At 43.4% G+C, this 21,878-nt stretch overlaps 1 protein-coding gene across 1 annotated transcript; it reads left to right on the forward strand.

The window, feature by feature from the left end:
• Positions 1-21,589, forward strand: LOC114247928 (uncharacterized). Its single transcript, XM_089728138.1, has 11 exons — positions 1-123; positions 911-936; positions 1,674-1,713; positions 6,861-6,877; positions 7,590-7,607; positions 8,553-8,576; positions 9,556-9,607; positions 10,398-10,472; positions 12,422-12,618; positions 14,721-14,936; positions 21,411-21,589. Exons 1-11 carry the CDS (start codon positions 54-56, stop codon positions 21,561-21,563), a joined length of 888 nt encoding a protein of 295 aa, XP_089584264.1. The 5' UTR covers positions 1-53; the 3' UTR covers positions 21,564-21,589.
• The last annotated feature ends 289 nt before the right edge of the window (positions 21,590-21,878 follow it).

A 21,878-nucleotide genomic window follows, 5' to 3' on the forward strand; every position in this document is an offset into this window, starting at 1 on the left:
ATTTAAAATCTGTGCAAAATAATATATATTTAATTAGAATTACGCCTCGCACGATGGACGCATCGAAGTTTAGTTCTATTATTATTTTTGTTGGTATTTTTTTGTGTCTATGTCTGGCACAGGGTGAGTACATTTTAATGTCACGTTTATCGTTATCGAAATATGTTGTACTGTAAATGCGTTGAAGCCTTTGAAGACAGAAGAATGTGATGTACTAGCGCTCATTATACACCTTGGAAAAGGAGTTATTTTTTGTTAGACTACTTAAGTAGTTTTTTCCTCACCTATTCTGTGATAACCTAAGGGGCTATGCCAGCTTCACACGGACGGGTGGGTGAGCTCACGGGCTCAACCTGACAGAATTTGCTGACACTAGTCCTAGCAAGAGCAGTGCTTCACAAAATCTACCACCAGATCGGAATCACGACCCACTGAGAAGAACCGGCGAGAAACTTAGTGGGCTGTGTCTATGTGTTAGTTCGCTCGTCGAACTCTTGACCGGGAGATGACCGGTCTTGAAGAGTCTAAAAGCATCGAAAGCGGATCCGGGGGATGCGATAAGACATATTTCGGGTGACAGCGGCTATGCGTTTCCCCGTCGCCTGGGTAGCTTTTACGCCACTAACCTTGATAAATTCAAAAACAACAGGAAGGACTAGGCAGGATGACGACGTAGGTACTATGTGCTACATAGTACCTACGCCTTACCGCCTGAAATTACCAATTTACTGTTGATTTTCTTCCCTTAACGTGGAAGTCCTTAGTATGGTCCTTGGTATGTGCGGGCTTAGAAACCCGTAACAGTTAGATCGCTCGATGCGAGTACAAAAAATATTCTCTTTATTTATTATTGTTGAATAATAATTACATTAATTTGTCAGTCGACTTGTAATATTTTCTTTTCTTGCAGTTAAGGCAGAGAGCGAATTCACTATAGTAAGTCACATTAATATTTTGATACTAATTTTGTTTTATTGCTTAGATGTGTGGACGAGCGCACAGCCCACTTGGTGTTTAGTGGTTACTGGAACCCATAGACATCTACAAAGTAAATGCGCCACACACCTTGAGATATAAGTTCTAAGTTACAACGGCTGCCCCATCCTTCAAACCGAAACGCATTACTGCTTCACGACAGAAATAGGTGGGGCGATGGTACCTACCCATGCGGACTCACAAGAGGTCCTACCACCAGTAATTAGGCAAATTATAATTTTGCGGGTTTCATTTTTATTACACGATGTTATTCTTCACCGTGGAAGTCAATCGCGAACAATTGTTAAGTACGTATTTCATTAGAAAAATTGGTACACGCCTGCGGGATTCGAACACCGTTGCATTGCATCGCTAGATACGAATGCACCGGACGTCTTATCTTTTAGGCCACGACGACTTCAAAACATTCAAATTCACTAATGGCGGTAGAGAATATTATGGTTGCTACTATAGTTCGAGCTCTGCAAAGCGATCGCGTCGTTACATGATCAAGGTAGCCGATATTACTTTGGTTTTCGTTGTCTTTGTCAAATTGGGTGTAGAGAGAGAAAGGGGCCGCGGCGAAAAAAAATTGAGAAGCAATGACTTGAAATACATAAATCGTGGGCCTATCTGCATATAAACAGTTAGATAACCTTTAGCGGAATACAACCTGCTCAAAATGTTACCATTTCTAGGTCACCGACGATTCGGAAAAAACTTGCACATCAAAAATAAGTAAGTATAAAATATATAATTATATTAATACGTGAAGCAAAACCTTTGGAGCTCTTTTTACAAAAATTACGCGGATGGAGGAGTATGAAATTTCTCACACTTATAGAGAATATAGAGAAGGAGTGCAGCATGATATTTTTTTTAAATTATGCATAAAACATGTCAAACTTATTGCTTATAGTCTGTGGTCAAATTGAGAATAGAATATTGTTTATCTTTATTCATTTAATTATCTCTAATAATATTTATTATTTAGTTTAATTAGAGGTCAGTTCCGTAATAAACGACCACCTGTGAAAAACCATTCCGATTTGAGCAACCGACGCGCGTGGACGTGCTCATTGTTTTGTCGGAAGTGACTACCGGTGATAATAGATCATTGTTCGTGGCACATCTGTGGCCCAAGTGTTTCTCGGAATTTGTACCTGCGCCTAATTGCAAGGCATTGCCGCCCGGGAACTGTGCAGTAGTTCTATTCACTCTAATTCTATTCTACTTGTTCTATTCACTAAAATTTCTAAAATTCCTAGAATCGCTTCGGCCAATTTAGTGTTACCGACGCAGGGGCCTCGCCGCAAGGCGAGCGCGTGTTTAAGTCCCGGGGCCGCCCCCCCCGGGCGAAAATCACGTAAAGATGGAGGAAAAACTTTTCATCGACTTCATTCGGGAAAAATATCCGTCAATCGCGCCCGAATTCGAAGCCTATAGGGCCTCATTTGGTAATTATTCTCCCCCCGCATCTCTCGCCGCCGTCGCCAAACATGCCTCGCAGGCATGCCTCGCGTGCCCCGCCGCCGGTCCGTGTTCAAGCGCACGTACGCACGCCGCCGCCGTAGCGTCTAACGCCCCCGCCCCCGCTACCCCCGCGCCCGCGTCAATCACGTCAGTTTCGTCCGTCGCGACCTCAATAGCGTCTAGTTCAGGCTCCGATACCGAATCGGAGATGGACTTCGAGTCCGCGACTAGCCCTCAACCCGGAACCTCGGATGGGTTCCAAACTGTAACGCGCGGTAAAAAGCGTACTCGCGTCGTGGAGTCCCGGAGCTCCATGACGAAGCAAACCAAGTCCGCGACCGCCTCCCGACCGCAGGTAGTCGTAACGCCAGAGTCGGACTCCGCCCGCCGCGTAATCCCACCGCCGCGCCCAAAAACCGCGCCCGCGCCTAAAACAGTTGTCCCGCCCCCGCTGATACTCCAGGAGAAGTCAGCGTGGAATCGCGTATCCCAGGCCCTTCAGGCCAACAAAATTAATTATACCCATGCGCGTAACGTCGCGCATGGGATTCAGATTAAGGTCGCAACGCCGGGCGACCATAGGGCCCTCTCTGCTTACCTCCGAAAGGAGAACATAGGTTATCACACCTATGCTCTTTTGCCAGCGCGCCCCCGCTGCGTGAAATGCCTCGGCGATCACGCAACCACAGAATGTTCGCGTGTTAGGGAAACCGCGACGGAACCCCCAAGCTGTGTCCTATGCCTTAAGCAAGGGCACCCGGCAAACTACCGCGGATGTCCTAGGGCTCCGCGTAAACGCCTGAACCACCCAGCCCCCCGAACCGTCGACCCAAAGACTTCGGCGCCTTCAGTGCCGAAACCAGCCTTCGTACCGGCTGCGGTTCCCACTGTCTCGGCGTGGAAAAAACCGCTGCCGTATACGAAGGAGGGAACACAAAACGTACCCAAGCTCCCGCCTGCGACACGTCACGCGCCTCAGCCCCTGCTTGCACCTCGCCCCGCGCCCGCGTACCGCCCCCCGCAACCCTCAGTCGTCAACGACTTCGCGCTCGTGCGCGACTTCGTCACCGCGGTAAACTTTGACCGTCTGCGATCGTTCGCAGATGCTATCCGTAGGTCGGTAACCCCCGAACAGCGGCTCGCGGCCGCTTTCGATCACATGGACGTCTACGAGTCCGTGTCTCGCACGTTATAAAAATTCTTTACCGGTAATCAATGGCGCAAAAAGGTAGAGAAAAACCGTATTCCCTTACGTTAGCATTCTACAATGCTAACGGACTCGCGCGGCAACGCGATCAAATTTTCGAATTCCTCCGCGATAATCTTGTAGATATTTTGTTAGTGCAGGAGACCTGTCTGAAGCCCTCGCGTCGTGACCCGAAAGTCGCGAATTACGTCATGGTTAGGAATGACAGACTCACCGCCTCCAAAGGCGGGACTGCCATTTACTATAGGCGGGCTCTGCACGTTGTTCCTCTCGATACTCCCTCGCTCTTACATATCGAGGCGTCAGTGTGCCGTATCTCGCTGACGGGACACCAGCCGATCGTCATCGCATCCGTTTATCTCCCCCCGGACAAGCCCCTCCTGAGCAGTGACATCGAGTCACTGTTTGGCATGGGAGACTCCGTCATCCTGGCAGGCGATTTAAATTGCCACCACACTAGGTGGAACTGCCATCGTACGAACGTTAACGGTAGGCGTCTCGACGCGTTTATAGACGACCTCACTTTTGAAGTAGTCGGTCCCCCAACTCCAACATGTTATCCGTATAACATCGCGCTCCGTCCGAGCACTATAGACCTGGCATTGCTTAGGAACGTAACTCTGCGCTTACGTTCCATCGAAGCACTGTCAGAGCTCGACTCAGACCACCGACCTGTCCTTATGCAGCTCGGTCGCCCTCACAACCCAGCCACTGTTACGAGGACCATGGTGGATTGGAATAAGTTGGGCACGTGCCTAGCCGAAGCCGCTCCGCCAATCCTCCCTTACGGCCCGGATTCGAATCTATCCCCCGAGGACACCGTCGAATCCATAAACATCATTACCGATCACATCTCTTCCGCGATCATTAGATCTTCAAAAGAAGTCGATGTGGAGGACAGCTTCCACCGCATCAGACTGTCCTCCGAACTTAGGAATCTCTTAAGAGTTAGGAACGCGGCAATCCGGGCCTACGATCGTCTTCCCACGCATTCAAACCGGATTCGGATGCGTCGTCTACAACGCGAAGTCCACTCCCGCCTAAGTGACGCGCGTAACGATAATTGGCATAGTTATTTAGAACAACTCGCGCCCTCCCACCAAGCATACTGGCGACTAGCTAGGACTCTCAAATCCGAAACTACCGCTACTATGCCTCCCCTCGTACGCCCTTCAGGCCAACCACCGGCATTCGATGACGATGACAAGGCTGAGCTGCTGGCCGATGCACTGCAAGAGCAGTGCACCACCAGCACTCAACACGCGGACCCCGAACACACCGAGTTAGTCGACAGGGAGGTCGAGCGCAGAGCTTCCCTGCCGCCCTCGGACGCGTTACCCCCCATTACCACTGACGAAGTTAGAGACGCGATCCACAACCTCCAACCTAGGAAGGCACCCGGCTCCGACGGCATCCGCAACCGCGCGCTAAAACTCTTGCCAGTCCAACTGATAGCAATGTTGGCTACAATTTTAAATGCCGCTATGACGCACTGCATCTTTCCCGCGGTGTGGAAAGAAGCGGACGTTATCGGTATACATAAGCCGGGCAAACCGACAAACGAAACTTCTAGTTACCGTCCGATTAGTCTCCTCCCGACGATAGGAAAAATTTACGAACGGCTCCTTAGGAAACGCCTCTGGGATTTTGTTACCGCGAACAAAATTCTCATAGACGAACAGTTCGGATTCCGCTCTAAACACTCGTGCGTACAACAAGTGCACCGCCTCACGGAGCACATCCTGATAGGACTAAATAGGCGTAAACAAATCCCGACCGGCGCCCTCTTCTTCGACATCGCGAAGGCGTTCGACAAAGTCTGGCACAACGGTTTAATTTACAAACTGTACAACATGGGAGTGCCAGACAGACTCGTGCTCATCATACGAGACTTCTTGTCGAACCGTTCGTTTCGATATCGAGTAGAGGGAACTCGTTCTCGTCCCCGTCAACTGACTGCCGGAGTCCCGCAAGGCTCCGCGCTCTCCCCGTTATTATTTAGTTTGTATATCAATGATATACCCCGGTCTCCGGAGACCCATCTAGCGCTCTTCGCCGATGACACGGCTATCTACTACTCGTGTAGGAAGATGTCGCTGCTTCATCGGCGACTCCAGATCGCAGTAGCCACCATGGGACAGTGGTTCCGGAAGTGGCGCATCGACATCAACCCCACGAAAAGCACAGCGGTGCTCTTCAAAAGGGGTCGCCCTCCGAATACCACTTCGAGCATCCCACTCCCTAATAGGCGCGCAAACACCTCCGCCGTTAGCCCCGTCACTCTCTTTGGCCAGACCATACCGTGGGCCTCGCAGGTCAAATACCTAGGCGTCACCCTCGACAGAGGGATGACATTCCGTCCCCATATTAAAACGGTACGCGACCGTGCCGCCTTCATATTAGGACGTCTCTACCCTATGCTTTGCAAGCGAAGCAAACTGTCCCTCCGTAATAAGGTAACTCTCTACAAAACTTGCATACGCCCCGTTATGACGTATGCAAGCGTAGTGTTCGCTCACGCAGCCCGCACCAACTTGAAGCCCCTTCAGGTTATTCAATCCCGATTCTGCAGGATAGCCGTCGGAGCACCATGGTTCCTGAGGAACGTGGATCTCCACGATGACCTGGAGCTTGACTCTGTCAGTAAGTATCTACAGTCGGCATCGCTGCGCCATTTTGAGAAGGCGGCACGACATGAGAACCCTCTCATCGTAGCCGCTGGAAATTACATACCCGACCCAGTAGACCGAATGGTAAACCGTCGACGTCGCCCAAAGCACGTCATTACGGATCCTCCTGATCCATTAACGGTGCTCTTAGGCACCACAAGCACCGGTCACCGTCCTTGTCGAACCCGTCGCTTGCGACGAAGGGCTCGACGAGCGAACTAACCCATAGACACAGCCCACTGAGTTTCTCGCCGGATCTTCTCAGTGGGTCGCGTTTCCGATCCGGTGGTAGATTCTGCGAAGCACTGCTCTTGCTAGGGTCAGTGTTAGCAACTCTCCGGTTGAGCCCCGCGAGCTCACCTACAAACGTTAGGGTGAAGCTGAAATAGCCTCTCAAGGCTATCAGCATAGGTAGGAGAAAAAAAAAAAAAAAAAGTGAAAAACCGTCACTATTTCGTTTTAACGATTTTATAGTGTCATAATAATAAATTGATAATTTTGTTTTTCGTATAAACCTGCTTTTTCTTTGCTTCTAGGTGACTGTTCGACGACAGTAAGTGAATTTGTATTAACTATCTTCCCCGCGACAAATTGGTCTCTCCATTTTTACTGGTGGTAGGATCTCTTGTGAGTCCGCACGGGTAGGCAGTAATGCGTTTCGGCTTGAAGGGTGGGGCAACCGTTGTAACTATACTGAGACCTTAGAACTTATATCTCAAGATGGGTGGCGCAGTTACGTTGTAGATGTCTATGGGCTCCAGTAACTACTTAACAACCAGGTGGGCTGTGATGAGCTCGTCCACCCATCTAAGCAATAAAAAATATATATTTTGCGGGCTCACGCAAGAGCTTGTGAATTTTCAATGTTCACCGGTAATGGTAGCTTTAGCGATTTTTGTCTTTATCAGAAAACCATGTTTGAAGCTCTACGAACGATGAGGAATTGATCCATAGACAAAGCCCAGTGAGTTTCTTGTCGGATTTTATGAGTGGGTCGCGATTTCGATCCGGTGGTAAATTTTGCGAAGCCCTGCTCTTGCTAGGACTAGTGTTAGCAAATTCTCTTAGGTTGACAATTAGGTAGGTACAGTCTTTTGAATGCAAAAAAAAAACTTAGGAAATATAAACAATATCGAATTTAAAAGTATGGTCATAGTAACTGTGACAGGCTCGTATTTACTACCCATTAAGTCGACTTTCTTCATTTCTAAAAGTTATTATATTATGTATGAATTCTTGACATAATTCTTTATTTTAATTTTCAGCCACCAATACACGATTTGGTAAGTCTATTATTGATTTAATTTTCTTTTCATGCAATAAGCAATAATAATGCAGCAGGCCCTATATACCTTTTTTTTTTTTTTTTTTTTATTGCTTAGCTGTGTGGACGAGCTCACAGCCCACCTGATGTTAAGTGGTTACTGGAGCCCATAGACATCTACAACGTAAATGCGCCACACACCTTGAGATATAGTTCTAAGGTCTCAGTATAGTCACAACGGCTGCCCCACCCTTCAAACCGAAACGCATTACTGCTTCACGGCAGAAATAGGCGGGGCGGTGGTACCTACCCGTGCGGACTCACAAGAGGTCCTACCACCAGTAAAACCTCTGCCTACGAAGGCCAAAAAAAAATGTTAGCTCTACAAGCTTACTAGATACTCATTTTGCCGTTACCATCATAAAACAAAAGATATTTGACAGTTGCCTGATTCTCATTAACGACATTTTCAAGATAAGCTTAGGTACATTTATACAAGTTCCGATCAACAACATTTGTACCGTCGGTATACCGAGTAATTATATCTGCTCTGTGGAAGATCTTCCCGGTACCATTTACTAGCTCATCAGTAGTATTAACAAATGGGTGCACTTCAAACATTTAACGATAATTACACCGTGACTCGGACCGTGGTCGAGTTTATAAGTGAGTTATAAACATTTTAACTTTATGCTAGAAAGAGCACACTACATTGTACAATGACGTCAACCTTCAAGATTATAAGAATAAGGCGTCCTTTGAATCGCATTTGTTACTCTCGCTGGAAGATCTTACCTTTGTCGTGACCCCAAACTTAATTTCACATACAATTGCGGATACCCATCTTTAGACGTCAAATAAAATAGACGGCACGTGTCATATGTTTACACTTATAAATGAAATTATGTAGAATAATTATATTTTGTTCTGTAATAATATTAATTATAATCTATATTCATTTCAGCTTCTCGGGCTAAAAGGTGCAATGGTATGTCTGTCTTTTTTGTCATAGTACATTATTATTATTTTTTTTTTATTGCTTAGATGGGTGGACGAGCTCACAGCCCACTTGGTGCTAAGTGGTTACTGGAGCCCATAGACATCCACAACGTAAAATGCGCCACCCACCTTGAGATACAAGTTCTAAGGTCTTAAGTATAGTTACAATGGCTGCCCCACCCTTCAAACCGAAACGCATTACTGCTTAACGGCAGAAATAGGCAGGGTGGTGGTACCCACCCGCGCGGACTCACAAGAGCTCCTACCACCAGTAAAAATGTGTATTTTTCGCGTTTTCTTTTTAATTGCTGATGGTCGTTCGCGGATGAAGTCCTTGATAATGTTCCCCGTCGGTGTTTTTTCTTATCGTCATGTAGTTTTTTTTTTTTTTTTTATGATTGATGGTTTACTGTTGGCCCGGAGGCCTTTCCAGTTTCACCAGGACAGGTGGGCGAGCAAAGGCTCAGCCAGGAGGGGTGGGATTTGCTAACAGGTACCCGAGCGCCTCCGAAGGAGACCTAACAGGTCAAGAGCAGCTGCTTCGCGAATGAATCTACCACCGGATCGGAATCGCGACCCGCTGAGAAGATCCGGTGAGAAACTCAGCGAGCTGATTCATGGGTTAGGTTGCACGGCGAACTCTTTGTCGAGTTCGACGAGTACGGTTACCGAGGTCCCTAAGCCTGCTCCTAGTATTAGAGCTGAAGGCGTCTAGTGCAAAGGTTATTGGATCTGATGGATCCGTAAGGACGTGTCTAGGGCGTCGACGGTGACTGGCTTCTGCGTGATCAGGATTCGGGGAGTAGTCAACGGCGGCAACGATAAGGCGATTATCATGACGCATAGCCTTATCGAAGTACCGTTCCGACGCTGACTTCATGTATTTCTGGATAGATTCGAGGCCCAGGTCGTATCGTCATGTAGTATATTGAATGTGTAGTTATTAATTACTTTTTTTTTTATTTCAGGGTGATCCAGGATTGCCTGGTGTGGATACAAAATGCAATTGCATACGAAATGGTGCGTATTTAAAACAATTAAAATTTGGTCACCACTGTTTTGAGTAAGGTCGTGAAGTACAAAATCAATATCTCGTCTCAAAGGTCTCGATGTAACTGTATTGGCATAACAACTGTCAAAAAGATTTAGCGGCCGACATAGGCAGGATATGATACGACATTATTCGTTGATCGTGGAGTTAGTTCGGGAACCCATGTTTGTAAACTCCGTATATGCATGTGGGATTTGATTTGTAACTTAGACAGGCGAACTAGGCCAATCTAGTGTTAAGTGATTACGGAGCGCTGAGAGATCGGAACGTGAATGCCACCACCACGTCGTCGAAGTTGTCGTGGCCTAACGGGTAAGACGTCCAGTGCATTCGTGTTGAGTGATGCACCGGTGTTCGAATCTCAGGCGGGTACCAATTTTTCTAATGAAATACGTACTCAACAAATGTTCACCATTGATTTCCACGGTGAAGGAATAACATCGTGTAATAAAAATTAAGCCCGCAAAATTATAATTTGCGTAATTACTGGTGGTAGGACCTCTTGAGAGTCCGCGCGGGTAGGTACCACCACCCTGCCTATTTCAGCCGTGAAGCAGTAATGCGTTTCGGTTTGAAGGGTCGGGCAGCCGTTGTAACTATACTTGAGACCTTAGAACTTATATCTCAAGATGGGTAGCGCATTTACGTCATAGATGTCTATGGACTCCAGTTACCACTTAACACCATGTGGGCTGTGAGCTCGTTCAACCATCTAAGCAATAAAAAAAAAATTATAAGACTTTCTTTAACAAAATTCAGGTAACACCGAAAATGATAAAGGAGAATCAAGAAGTAGACCTTCGAAAAGAACTTGTAGGAATGTATCGCAGCCAGGTGAGGATACCGTAAAACTATATCTTGATTAAACAGACACTAAAATCTTATCATAATTGAAAGTTGGAACAGCTGTTGTATTGTCCTCCTCGCGTCGTTTCCTCACTGCTGAGGGTCGTGACCATTATAATTCGACATGATTTTACTCCTTGTAATGTCCCGCCAGCGCCTCCGATCATTGGCCGCATGAAGGGCGGATTTGGTCGAACCACCTTGTCGGACTGCGCCCGTGCGGTCTCTTTCCCTCCATCTTCCCTGTCACGAATAGTCTCTCTAAGCTATCCGGTGTTTTCCGAGCAATATGACCGAATTACTCGAGTGCGCGGCGAAGGCAGAGTGTGGACAGTCTATTCTTGATCTGCAGTTGATCTAAGATAGACAGATTGCTTCTCTTCGCTGTCCAAGGTATCCGGAGCATTCTCCGCCAGCACCACATCTCAAAAGCACCCACGCGTTTGCGATCAGCCGCTTTAAGGGTCCAGGTCAAAGTGAGCACCAGTTTTATTGTAAAAACTAAGATTTAGAACTTATGTCTCAAGGTGGGTTGCGGAATTTCCGATGTTGATGTCTGTGGGCTCCGCGGATCTCTTAACCAAGGTGGGTCGTAAGCTATCCCACGCAACTAAGCATCAAAACCGTATTTTATTATACACATAGCGTACAGGAAAAAATAGTCAATAGGTAGTAACTTAAGCTTCTTTTATGCTAACTTAATAAAGTGCAAACCAACCTTAATGTAATATAATAAAAAAATTAAAACTATTTTTTATGATTTAATTTTAATCTCTTAAAATAATTCACAGTTTTCGTGGTCATAAACGACTCTGCAAAGCATTCGGAACATCAAAAATCACTACATAGTATAAAACAAAGTCGCTTTCTCTGTCCCTGTATCTTTCTGTCCCTATGTATGCTTAAATCTTTAAAACTACTTTACAACTGAGTCGACTATTATCAAAGCCGGCAATGTGACTTTTGGACAATTATTGGTAAATCAGAAAAACGAATTATTGACTTTGTATTCCATTGGCAGTGACAAAACTCTTCTGAACGACATCTTAGATAAATAACAGGTTAAGTATTAACCTTTATTTAATGCAGGTTTTGAACCGTATTCTTTGAAGGAGACGATTATATTCAAATCAATCTGTATTGACATATCAATAACATTTTTTTGTCCAAATGCACAGATTGCCACCTTTGATAATAGACGACTCAACTATTTTACATCTACAATCTGATGGAATATAATTACAAACTTTGAATGTTAAATGACAATTCAAATTATTGGATGTTCTTTTACTATTGCGTGTTCTTTTGTTTTATTGGGAGCTGTTAGAAAACAATTCAATTTCATTAAATTTTCATACCGACGATAGAAATCGTCGATATGAAAATTGAAACAATTGATTATTTATTAAATGCTATTTGTGTTTTCTAATTCTCAAAACTGTTTCTTACCACAATTTTTGGTCTTAACAGTAGACAGTCTATCCGTGGCCCCACTGAGTTTCTCGTCGGCTCTTCTCGGTGGGTCGCGTTTCCGATCCGGTGGTAGATTCTGCGAAGCACGGCTGTTGCTAGGGTTCGTGTTAACAACGTCGTCAGGTTTGAGCCCCGTGAACTCACCTACTAGTTAAGGTTCCGCTGATATAGCCTCTCAAGGCTATCAGCTTAGGTAGGAAAAAAAAAAAACTACCCGTGGTTATAGCGTTTCTAACAGCGCCAAAATATTCAGAACTCATCAGAAATAAATAAACAATTTTTTTTTATTGCCCTTTTAGGCAGACGAGCGTACGGCTCACCTGATGGTGAGTTGTTTAAGTCGCCCATGGACTTCAGCAATGCTAGGGGCAGAGCCAAGCCGCTGCCTACCGTTAAGTACCGTAAACAACCCATAAGTGAAAAACCCATAAACAATGTCGTTGAATTTCTTTTGTTTATTTCAGATCAAATGCAGCAATGGCTGGGTAAAAACGAACTAGATTCTTTTAAAATCGAATGTGTCGAAGGAAACCTAACTTGCATAGCACGAGAAAATTTTCTTCCAGCGGTATTCATTGAAATTAACAAAACCTTAACTGGAGAAAGCCAGTTCGTCTATTGGAACAAAATTGCAAGCCGTTCTTTGAAGGATATGCTCGGTGTATGTATTAAATGCTGATATGCTATATATTGAATGCTGATAAGCTTCATTTATCATGGGGCTGCAATTTCGGGGTCCCTGCAGGTCTTCTAGGGCATCTTTGGGTCGATGTTTCGTGCTACTTACTGTATCGGAGCATACTTGGCTTTCGTTAACTCTTCACGCCTGGACAGTGTTCCCGAATCCTGATCACGCAGGAGCAAGTCACCGTCGTCGCCCTAGACACGTCCTTACGGATCCATCAGATCCAATAACTCTTGCAATAGATACCTTCAGCTCTAACACTAGGAGCAGGCTGAGGAACCCCGGTAACCGTACTCGTCGAATTCGACAAAGAGGTCGACGTCCAACCTAACCCATGCATCAGCCCGCTGAGTTTCTCGCCGGATCTTCTCAGCGGGTCGCGGTTCCGATCCGGTAGTAGATTCATCCGCGAAGCAGTCGCTCTTGAGTTTTTAGGTCTCCTTCGGAGGCGCTCAGGCAGCTGTTAACAAATCCCACCCCTTCTGGTTGAGCCTTTGCTTGCCCACAACCTCTCCTGGTGAAAATTAAAATGCCGGGCTCCGGGCCACCAGTAATACTTCAATAAATAAAAAAAACAACGACTTGACAAAGCACCTATGTGACTTACCTACGTGTTGCGTTGCAATTGAGCGTGGACTGTATTTATTATTTTGAGATATTTATTGTACCTTTATATGACAAATGAAAGAAATATAAGAAAAATTGAAATTGATGCGTTGCTCTTGGGATTTGAAAGAGAATTGGTATCATGGCAGACGTCGCTCGCTGCCATTTTGACGTTCAGAAACTGAATAAAATATCTACTGCTCTCATCCCCAACTTGGAGATGGAAACAGCACACGATGCGAAATCTCAGTACTCTATTCAGAAGAGCGCTGCTGGGGATGCCAATGTTTCGATCTCACGAATTGGTTGGAACCAGGCAACTTGTCTTTACCACAAAACTAACCACCGCTGACGCTGAATTCATCCCTACTAGGTAGTGGTAGGACCTCTTGTGAGTCCGCACGGGTAGGTACCACCGCCCCGCCTATTTCTGCCGTGAGGCAGTAATGGGTTTCGGTTTGAAGGGTGGGGCAGCCGTTGTGACTATACTGAGACCTTAGAACTATATCTCAAGGTGTGTGGCGCATTTACGTTGTAGATGTCTATGGGCTCCAGTAACCACTTAGCACCAGATGGGCTGTGAGCTCGTCCACCCATCTAAGCAATAAAAAAAAATTACGTTACGTTTCCAAAGATCATTCATTTACGGTATTTCCTGAGAACTATGTCTTTCTTCAACCAAGGCTTAAAATGAGTCGTAAGCAGTAATTTGATTGTGTCTCTGGCATCGCTGATGCGAAACCGAAATCGAAGACGAAACGACAATATTTCGGGACCAATTTCGATATCCTCTAGATGTAAGAATGACTATGTTTTGTAGTCCTCGTAGCCTAAAGGATAAGGCGTCCGGTGCATTCATATCTTGCGATGCATCGATGTTCGAATCCCGTAGACGGGTACCGATTTCCAAATTAAATACATGTACTTATTTAAAACTTATTACTTATTTAAAAAATGTTCACGATTCTTCTTCACTTCCACTGTGAAGGAATAACATACGTACCTAATATGTATCTAATATGTACCTAATATGTACCTAATAAAAATCAAATCCACAAAATTATAATTTGCGTAATTACTGGTGGTAGGACCTCTTGTCAGTCCGCACGGGTAGGTACCACCACCGTGCCTATATCTGCCGTGAAGCAGTAATGCGTTTAGGTTTAAAGGGTGTGGCAAAGGTGGGGCACAATACTGAGATCTTAGAACACATATGTATATCAAGGTGTGTGGCGCCATTTACATTGTAGATGTCTATGGGCTCCAGTCCAGTAAATATCACGTGTTTACGAATAAGTTTCCCAGACGCCATCCGTGGCGTTGGGTGATATTGGGATCTGAGAATCGAACCGCACAAAAACCCCAATCCGTTCGCGAAGTCTTCGATCGCTGTCGCAAGAGGCATAGGAGTCTGCCCCGCAATAAAAACTTAGGCTGGTTTTCTATCTTACGTGTTTCGATTTATGTTTTAGATACGTTCAAGCCAGATCACGTGGCTACATGGATTAGTGAATTCGGCTCGTCAAACTTTAAGGATCCACGGGTTGAATGTGGCAGCGCAAAACCGCGGAACCATCGGCACGTTCGTTCAGTTGCTCACGTGGAATGACGTCATCATCAGTTCTGTTTCTACAGACTCAGCGCCATTCTATTACAACGTCGTATTTCCTGATTCGTGCACAGAAACGGTATGTATTTGATATAATCATTGAATATACACTTTGAAAATTCGATTAGGGACTTACAGATCGGTTTGTATCACGGAATAGATAAATAAGGTTGGAATGGTAATGTAGGCGGGGCAAGCGTGCCACAGTTATGATTGTACAAACATAACTCGACCGATTCTTTCATTCACCGCGTTTAGTGCGCTTCGGACTACTTGGGCGAACAGATCTCCGCTTTATAGTGCCGTGTTGTGCAATTATAACTTGTAAAACAAAAAGTCAGACCTCAAGTATAGAGCGAGGAGGTATATCTTTCGATCGGTAAGTCGAAATTACCATTTAATTACAATATTATTTGTCTAAAACATAAAAATATACTGAGCATTATGAAATTCCAAACATTAACAATATTATTGCAGCAAGTTATAAATAGCATACATTGCGCGATGTGTACTCGCCCAATGAACGCAATGACCAAGTCACCTTCCAATGTACTACATGCATTGCGTTCTCTACACTTCAATCTTTGAAATTTCGGCCTTTGCCCTGAGTGCCGTGGTGCAGTTTGTCGATAGTGAGGTGACCATGTGGTGAAATAAAATCATCGACAGAATTCTGGACTATATTTACATTTGACATGGATAATTTTTGCATTATTTTATATTTTATTAATGATACCTAGTATATTCTTAGTGAGACGTATTTTGAGTAAAATAAATATGTATTATTATTATTGAATTATTATCATTGAATTAATGTGAAGGTATAATATAAAGGGACATGTAGACCTCTCATTTACGGGTATTTACTATATTTTCTAAGACGTATTAAAATCTAAGTAAAATGCTATTTGACTTATGCAGTAAATTAAAAATTTTAGGTTTCCTAAAGAACCTAACGCCAGGGAACAATAGATTGACGTGACAGGTAGAGGAAACTGGAGACAAAGACGAGTACTATTTGCTCTAAACATTTTACTGAAAATTATTTTACCATAAAAAAATCAGAATACACTTAGTTTTGAAAAATTCATTCGCAATTAATAGCAAGCGCCAACTGCTTAACAAATACGTTTTATTCCAGGGACAGTGACTATTTGTAATTAATAAAAGTAAAATAGTTTTCATTTTCAATATTTATTTCATGTTTCATTTTCTCCATTCATTCATCAGATAATTTATCGATAAAGAATATCGATTTTATCAAGCACTAGCGTGTATGAACATTTTTATTGCCTTTTTGCATGTGTGAGTGTGTATGCCTACGGGTGTTTTGTGCTAGTTTGCGAACGAATATCTGTCCTGAGATTTATGTGTGGGTGTTTTTGTTGTGTGCGAAATACTTGTAATCACAGTATGTGTATGTGTAGAAATTAAAATAGTGGGGATGAAGCGGCGACACTGGTTCTCATACAAAATTAGAGCAAAGGCCTTTCCAACCTTATTTATCTATCCCGTGGTTTGTATTACGGGAATGTTTAGTGAAACAAATTCATAGTTTGAATTCTGTTTTTTTTTTTGCCCACTTATGTGGCCCCCTTGGCCTGAAAGGGTTTCTGGCATCACCTTGACCGGCGGGCGAGCTGACGGAGCTCAGCCGCTCCTGCCTTAGCTAACGTCTGCGCTCCTGCCTTAGCTAACGTCTGTTAAGACAGACATTAGCTAAGCCAGGAGCAGTGAATGTATGACCGGATCGGAATCACGATCCGCTGAGAATATCCGGCGAGTTAATACCCTGATAAAGTCGAATCATTACCATCTATAATGTTGTGGTATCGTATTTTTTTCTTACGAAACAATAAACACAGATGATTTTTTTTAAATGTGAAGAAACTATTATTTTTTATTATCAGTTAGTTCGTTTTAAAAGAATCCAACCGAAAGTGAATACAATAGAGACCTCATGACTCATTACTCAAAGAGTCGTTCGCTTAGGTTGTCATGTCTGTAGGGCCGCCGTACCGCGGAGACCGACGTCGTTGGTCATCGGCTATCGCCTCGACGACCCGTGTCGGGCGTCCTCGGGGTGGCGCCGCGTGTCTGGTTGTAGTGTTGACCGCAGGAACCCCCTACTCTGACCGGGGTTTGACCTCGGACGGAGATCGGACGTCGGGTGTAAGAGTGCAGGGGAGTCGTTTAGTGGGTGGGCCCTAAAATCCTTGGGCCCGCGGTCTGCTCTCAACACCTGCAGATCGTTGAGTCTCACATACCCCGCGCGCCCCCTAGGCCCGGGGACCTCGTAGGAGGTTCGGCGCCCGGCCCGAAAAATAAAATAAAAAATGTTGTCATGTCTGTGGACTTTATATAGTATCACCTTTAACACCGGACGGGCTGTTACTTCAACCAACGCGGCAAATCAAAATAGTACATATCTCGTAATAGTAATTGTAAACTAAGTCTTGAAGTCTTAACCTGGGATATTTTTAAAATGCTTTGCTGGACTTCCACACAGCACATCTTAAAATAAATTAGTATGTAGTGTGCAATGGTAGTTTGAAACACTATGGAGGTATCTACTTTATTACGTACAAAGTTTTATTAAAAATAAAAATAAGAATTGTCATACATGCATGTGTTTTAAATTGTCGGTAGTCGGTGATAATAATATGTTTCATGTATTCTAATTTTTCTTTATATGCTTATATTTATATTGTAATTATATAGTTACTGTTTGGTTGGTTTATGTATCACGGATCAAATACTAGTTAATGTCGAGAGAAATTGTTTTCTGAATAATATGTTTACATTATTTGACATCGACTTGACATTGACATTTTGCTTTCAACTAAACTGTCTTTTGCGTTTTGTTCTTGCTGTTAGTTGACAAAACATACTTTGTGATTTGCGTTTTATTCGTGTTCTTTGCCAAAAAATCTGTGTGGTGCTGTGTGGTCATAAAACTTTTTTTTTTTTTTTTTTAAACATGTCCTTTTACTATGTACTTTATAATTTATGTACTTTTTTTTTTTTAAATGCTAATTTCTTTTGTGTCTAGCAAGAATATAATTTAAGTTGTCTTTAATTTTTCTCTGTTCAATCTCTGCCACTAAACCAGCGAGTTGGTAAGGTAATCCACTGGGTAATTGATTAATTTGGTTTTTTTTTTATTTATTTAAGTTCCACTTTGGATCTTCTGCATATACACATACACGTCTTAATTGTGCACGTCTGAAATCTATTAACATATCAATGTATGAAACTGATGATTTACTTGATCTCAATGATAGTTTCTTTTCGTGTACCTCTTCATCTGATAGTTTTGTCAGTGTGAATAGTAGCTCTTCCACAGTTCTGACCCTACATGATCGGATCGCCCAATGTTTTTCTACTTATTCCAATAATCTTAATATAGCCCACATTAATGCTCAAAGTGTTCCTAGTCATTATACTGACCTTCTGTCCTCATTTAGCAACTCTCCGCTTGACGTCATACTTATTACTGAATCTTTTTTAAAACCCTCTCTTCCTTCTTCATTTTTTTCACTCCCTGGATTCGTACTGATCAGAAATGACCGAACCGAGAAGGGGGGCGGTGGCGTGGCTATCTACCTGCGTGCTGAAATTCCATTTAAGGTTATAAATGCGTCACCCTCTCCTTATTCCGAATCCGCTGAATTTCTTTTTCTTGAGATCTCCATATTTCACTCTAAACTCCTACTTGGTGTTTTCTATAGCCCTAACCTCAATATTGATTATTTCAATTCTCTTGATTCTGTCTTGCTCGAACTCTGCTCAAATTACAATCATGTAATCATTATGGGAGACTTCAACACTTGCCTCATCAAAAACAACTACCGATCTCGTCAACTTCTATCTTTACTGTCTTCTTTTAACCTTCAGGTCTTACCATCTTCTGCTACTCATTTTTCTCCTAATTGTACTCCTTCTTTACTTGATCTCATGATAGTATCTTCTCCTGATAATGTTATCACTCATGGTCAACTCTCCGCTTCCTTTTCTTATCATGACTTGATTTATCTCTCCTATCGTGTTCGACCCCCTAAACGTAATTCACAATTTCTCCTACTTCGCAATTACAAGGGTATTGATCTGGGAGCGTTGCGACGGGATGTAAATAATACCGACTGGTCGTGTATTCTTGAACACCATAACATTAACGACATGGTCAATTCTTTTAATTATAAGGTACTCAGTTTGTTTGATCAGCATGCCCCCGTCTGTCGAGTTCGAATTAAACATAAACCTGCACCGTGGTTAACGCCGGATATTAAAACTCTGATGGCTCGCAGGGACAAAGCCAAAAGAAGATACAAACGTTGCCCCACTGAACACAGCCTGGCCATGTACAAAGCACTGCGCAACCGGTGCAACCGTTTGTGCAGAGATGCTAAAAGACTTTACTTTCACAAATCACTTGAAAATCGCAGCCCTGCTCATACTTGGAGATTCCTTAAATCTGTCGGCATTGGCAAAACTCCCGTCTCTTCTGTCAAGGATACTGACTTGTGCGCCCTCAATAAGCATTTTTCTCTCCCTCCTGTGTCACTCAGTGATTCGTCAAAGACGGCCACGTTGCTTAAGATTTCTAGTCTATCCGTACCTCGGATCCCTATTTTTGACTTAAGTCCAGTCTCGGTTGCTGATGTCCGTAATTCCTTTTTCTCCATCTCATCCACGGCTGTTGGAATTGATAACGTATGCTCTAAAATGATTGCCCTAATTCTTCCAACGGTAGCACCTATACTTACCCATATTTTAAATTTTTCCTTTACCTCTAGCAACTTTCCTGATTCTTGGAAACAAGCCTACGTTGTTCCTATCCCAAAAAGCCCCAATCCTATTTTGCCATCTCAGTTCCGGCCTATATCTATACTTCCTTTTCTTTCCAAAGTCCTTGAGCACATTGTCCACCGTCAGCTGTCGTCTTTTCTCCTCTCCCACAATCTTCTTAGCTCCTTCCAATCTGGTTTTCGCAAGGGCCACAGCACGGTTACAGCTCTTCTAAAAGTGACCGATGACATTCGCTGGGCCATGGAAAACAAACAACTAACTTTATTAGTGTTGTTAGATTTCAGCAGCGCTTTTAACTCTGTTGACTTCGATGTTCTGCTCGAAATACTCAAATCAAACAATATCTCCTCGTCTGCTATTAACTGGTTTGATAGTTACCTTCGGGGGCGCTCGCAATGTGTCCGTCTTGACGAGACTTTCTCGGATTGGCAGAACGTCAGTGCGGGCGTTCCCCAAGGTGGTGTTCTGTCTCCTCTTCTGTTTTCTGTGTTTATAAACTCTGTCACTAGGCTTATATCTTCTAAATTCCACCTCTACGCAGACGATCTCCAGCTATATCGCCACTTCTCGGAGCCTGAAGTTGAATCGGCTATTGCTGCGATGAACAGTGATCTGAAGTCTATCAGTGAATGGGCAAAAGCCTACGGTCTGCACATTAATCCGGGAAAATCGCAGGCTATCATTATAGGGGGTAAACAATTGCGCAGTAGACTCAGCGATCCTATACTCCCCCCAATTTATTTGGATGGGACTCAAATAACTCTAACCGATTCAGTTAAAAACCTGGGTGTTATTGTAGATCGACATCTTTCGTGGAGTTCTCACGTTGCTGAGATTAGTAGGAAGGTGCACTTTGCCTTGCACTCGTTGAGATGTCTGCAGGGCTTCTTACCTCAGCATACAAAAATATCTCTCGTCCAAGCTCTCATTCTACCCATAATTGATTACGCCGATGCCTGCTACTTGGATGCCACTGAGGAGCTCTCAAACAAGCTTGAGAGGATGCAAAATCTATGTATCCGTTTTATATACAATCTCAGAAAATTCGATCATGTTTCTCATTTTCGCAAAGAACTTAAATGGCTCCCTATACGCCTTCGTAGGAATACTCGAATATTATGTCTCCTATTCAATATCCTACATAAGCCCACTTCTCCCTTATATTTACGTGAGCGATTCTCTTTCATTCGTTCTCCTGATGCTCCCTGCAGGTCCAACCAACGTTCTGTTTTGTTATTCCCTTCCCACAAAACCAATTTCTATTCTCACTCCTTTACGGTGCACGCGGTCAGACTGTGGAATTCGTTGCCGGCTGACATCCGAGTTTGCAAGTCTGTTTCTGTTTTTAAATACAAGGTCAAACAATTTTATCTCTCATCAACCGAATGATCATGGTTCTATACTCTTCGCATATACGAGTGTTACTGTGTTACTTATAATATTTGCTATGTGTATGTGCTATAATTCTCATGTTGTATTTGTTATTTTAGTTATGTGTTATTTGTTCTACACACACTTATCACTTTTTATTATTATTCTCATTATCCTCTCGCAGGTCTGCTGGAAGAGATTTCTCAAAGAAATAAGCAGTGCCTTTGTACATAATTTTCCTATCACTCTGTACTGTGTCTTGTTTTCTGTGTGTACATAAATAAATAAATAAATAAATAATATTTTAAAAATAATCAGGAATATTGTGCTTTCATATTAAATTACCTAAAAACTGCGATAATTTTCATTTCAGAACTCCACTGCTAAGCCATGTGAATACTTTGACGTTACAATGGAAACGGAAATGGTTGTTCGACTGCCGGTCACCGACATCATCTTTAATTTCAGCTCCACTGAAGCAAATCTAAATGTTTCCGTGGAAAATATTGAATTATGTTTTGAATAAATAAATAAATGTATTATACATAAAAAGGTGTATTTTTTTGTGAGAGTATTCGTAAATTTTGGTGTAAATATAAAATATTTATCTGGCCAATAAATTACGTTTAGTATGTTTATTTAAGCAAATTACTGGCGACTGACGGAGCTCAAATATGGATTAAGTGTTGGAAGATTGTAAACAATTTCTAAACTGATCTATAATTTCAAAATAGTTCGGAATTTGCTCACTAGTGGCGCCACCGTTTTTGTTTATATAAGTTTCGGTTTTTGCAAATCATGTTCATTTATTTTCCACTTTGCATTAAACCGTTAACAATTT

The sequence above is a fragment of the Bombyx mandarina genome, chromosome 06, assembly GCF_030267445.1.
Source record: "Bombyx mandarina strain Sakado chromosome 06, ASM3026744v2".
NCBI classification, from domain to species: domain Eukaryota; kingdom Metazoa; phylum Arthropoda; class Insecta; order Lepidoptera; family Bombycidae; genus Bombyx; species Bombyx mandarina.

Coding starts and splice junctions, on each gene's coding strand:
- LOC114247928 (XM_089728138.1), top strand. CDS start 54: ATGGACGCATCGAAGTTTAGTTCTATTATTATTTTTGTTGGTATTTTT. Junction 124..910: donor GTGTCTATGTCTGGCACAGG/GTGAGTACATTT, acceptor CTTTTCTTGCAG/TTAAGGCAGAGAGCGAATTC. Junction 12,619..14,720: donor CTTTGAAGGATATGCTCGGT/GTATGTATTAAA, acceptor TTTATGTTTTAG/ATACGTTCAAGCCAGATCAC.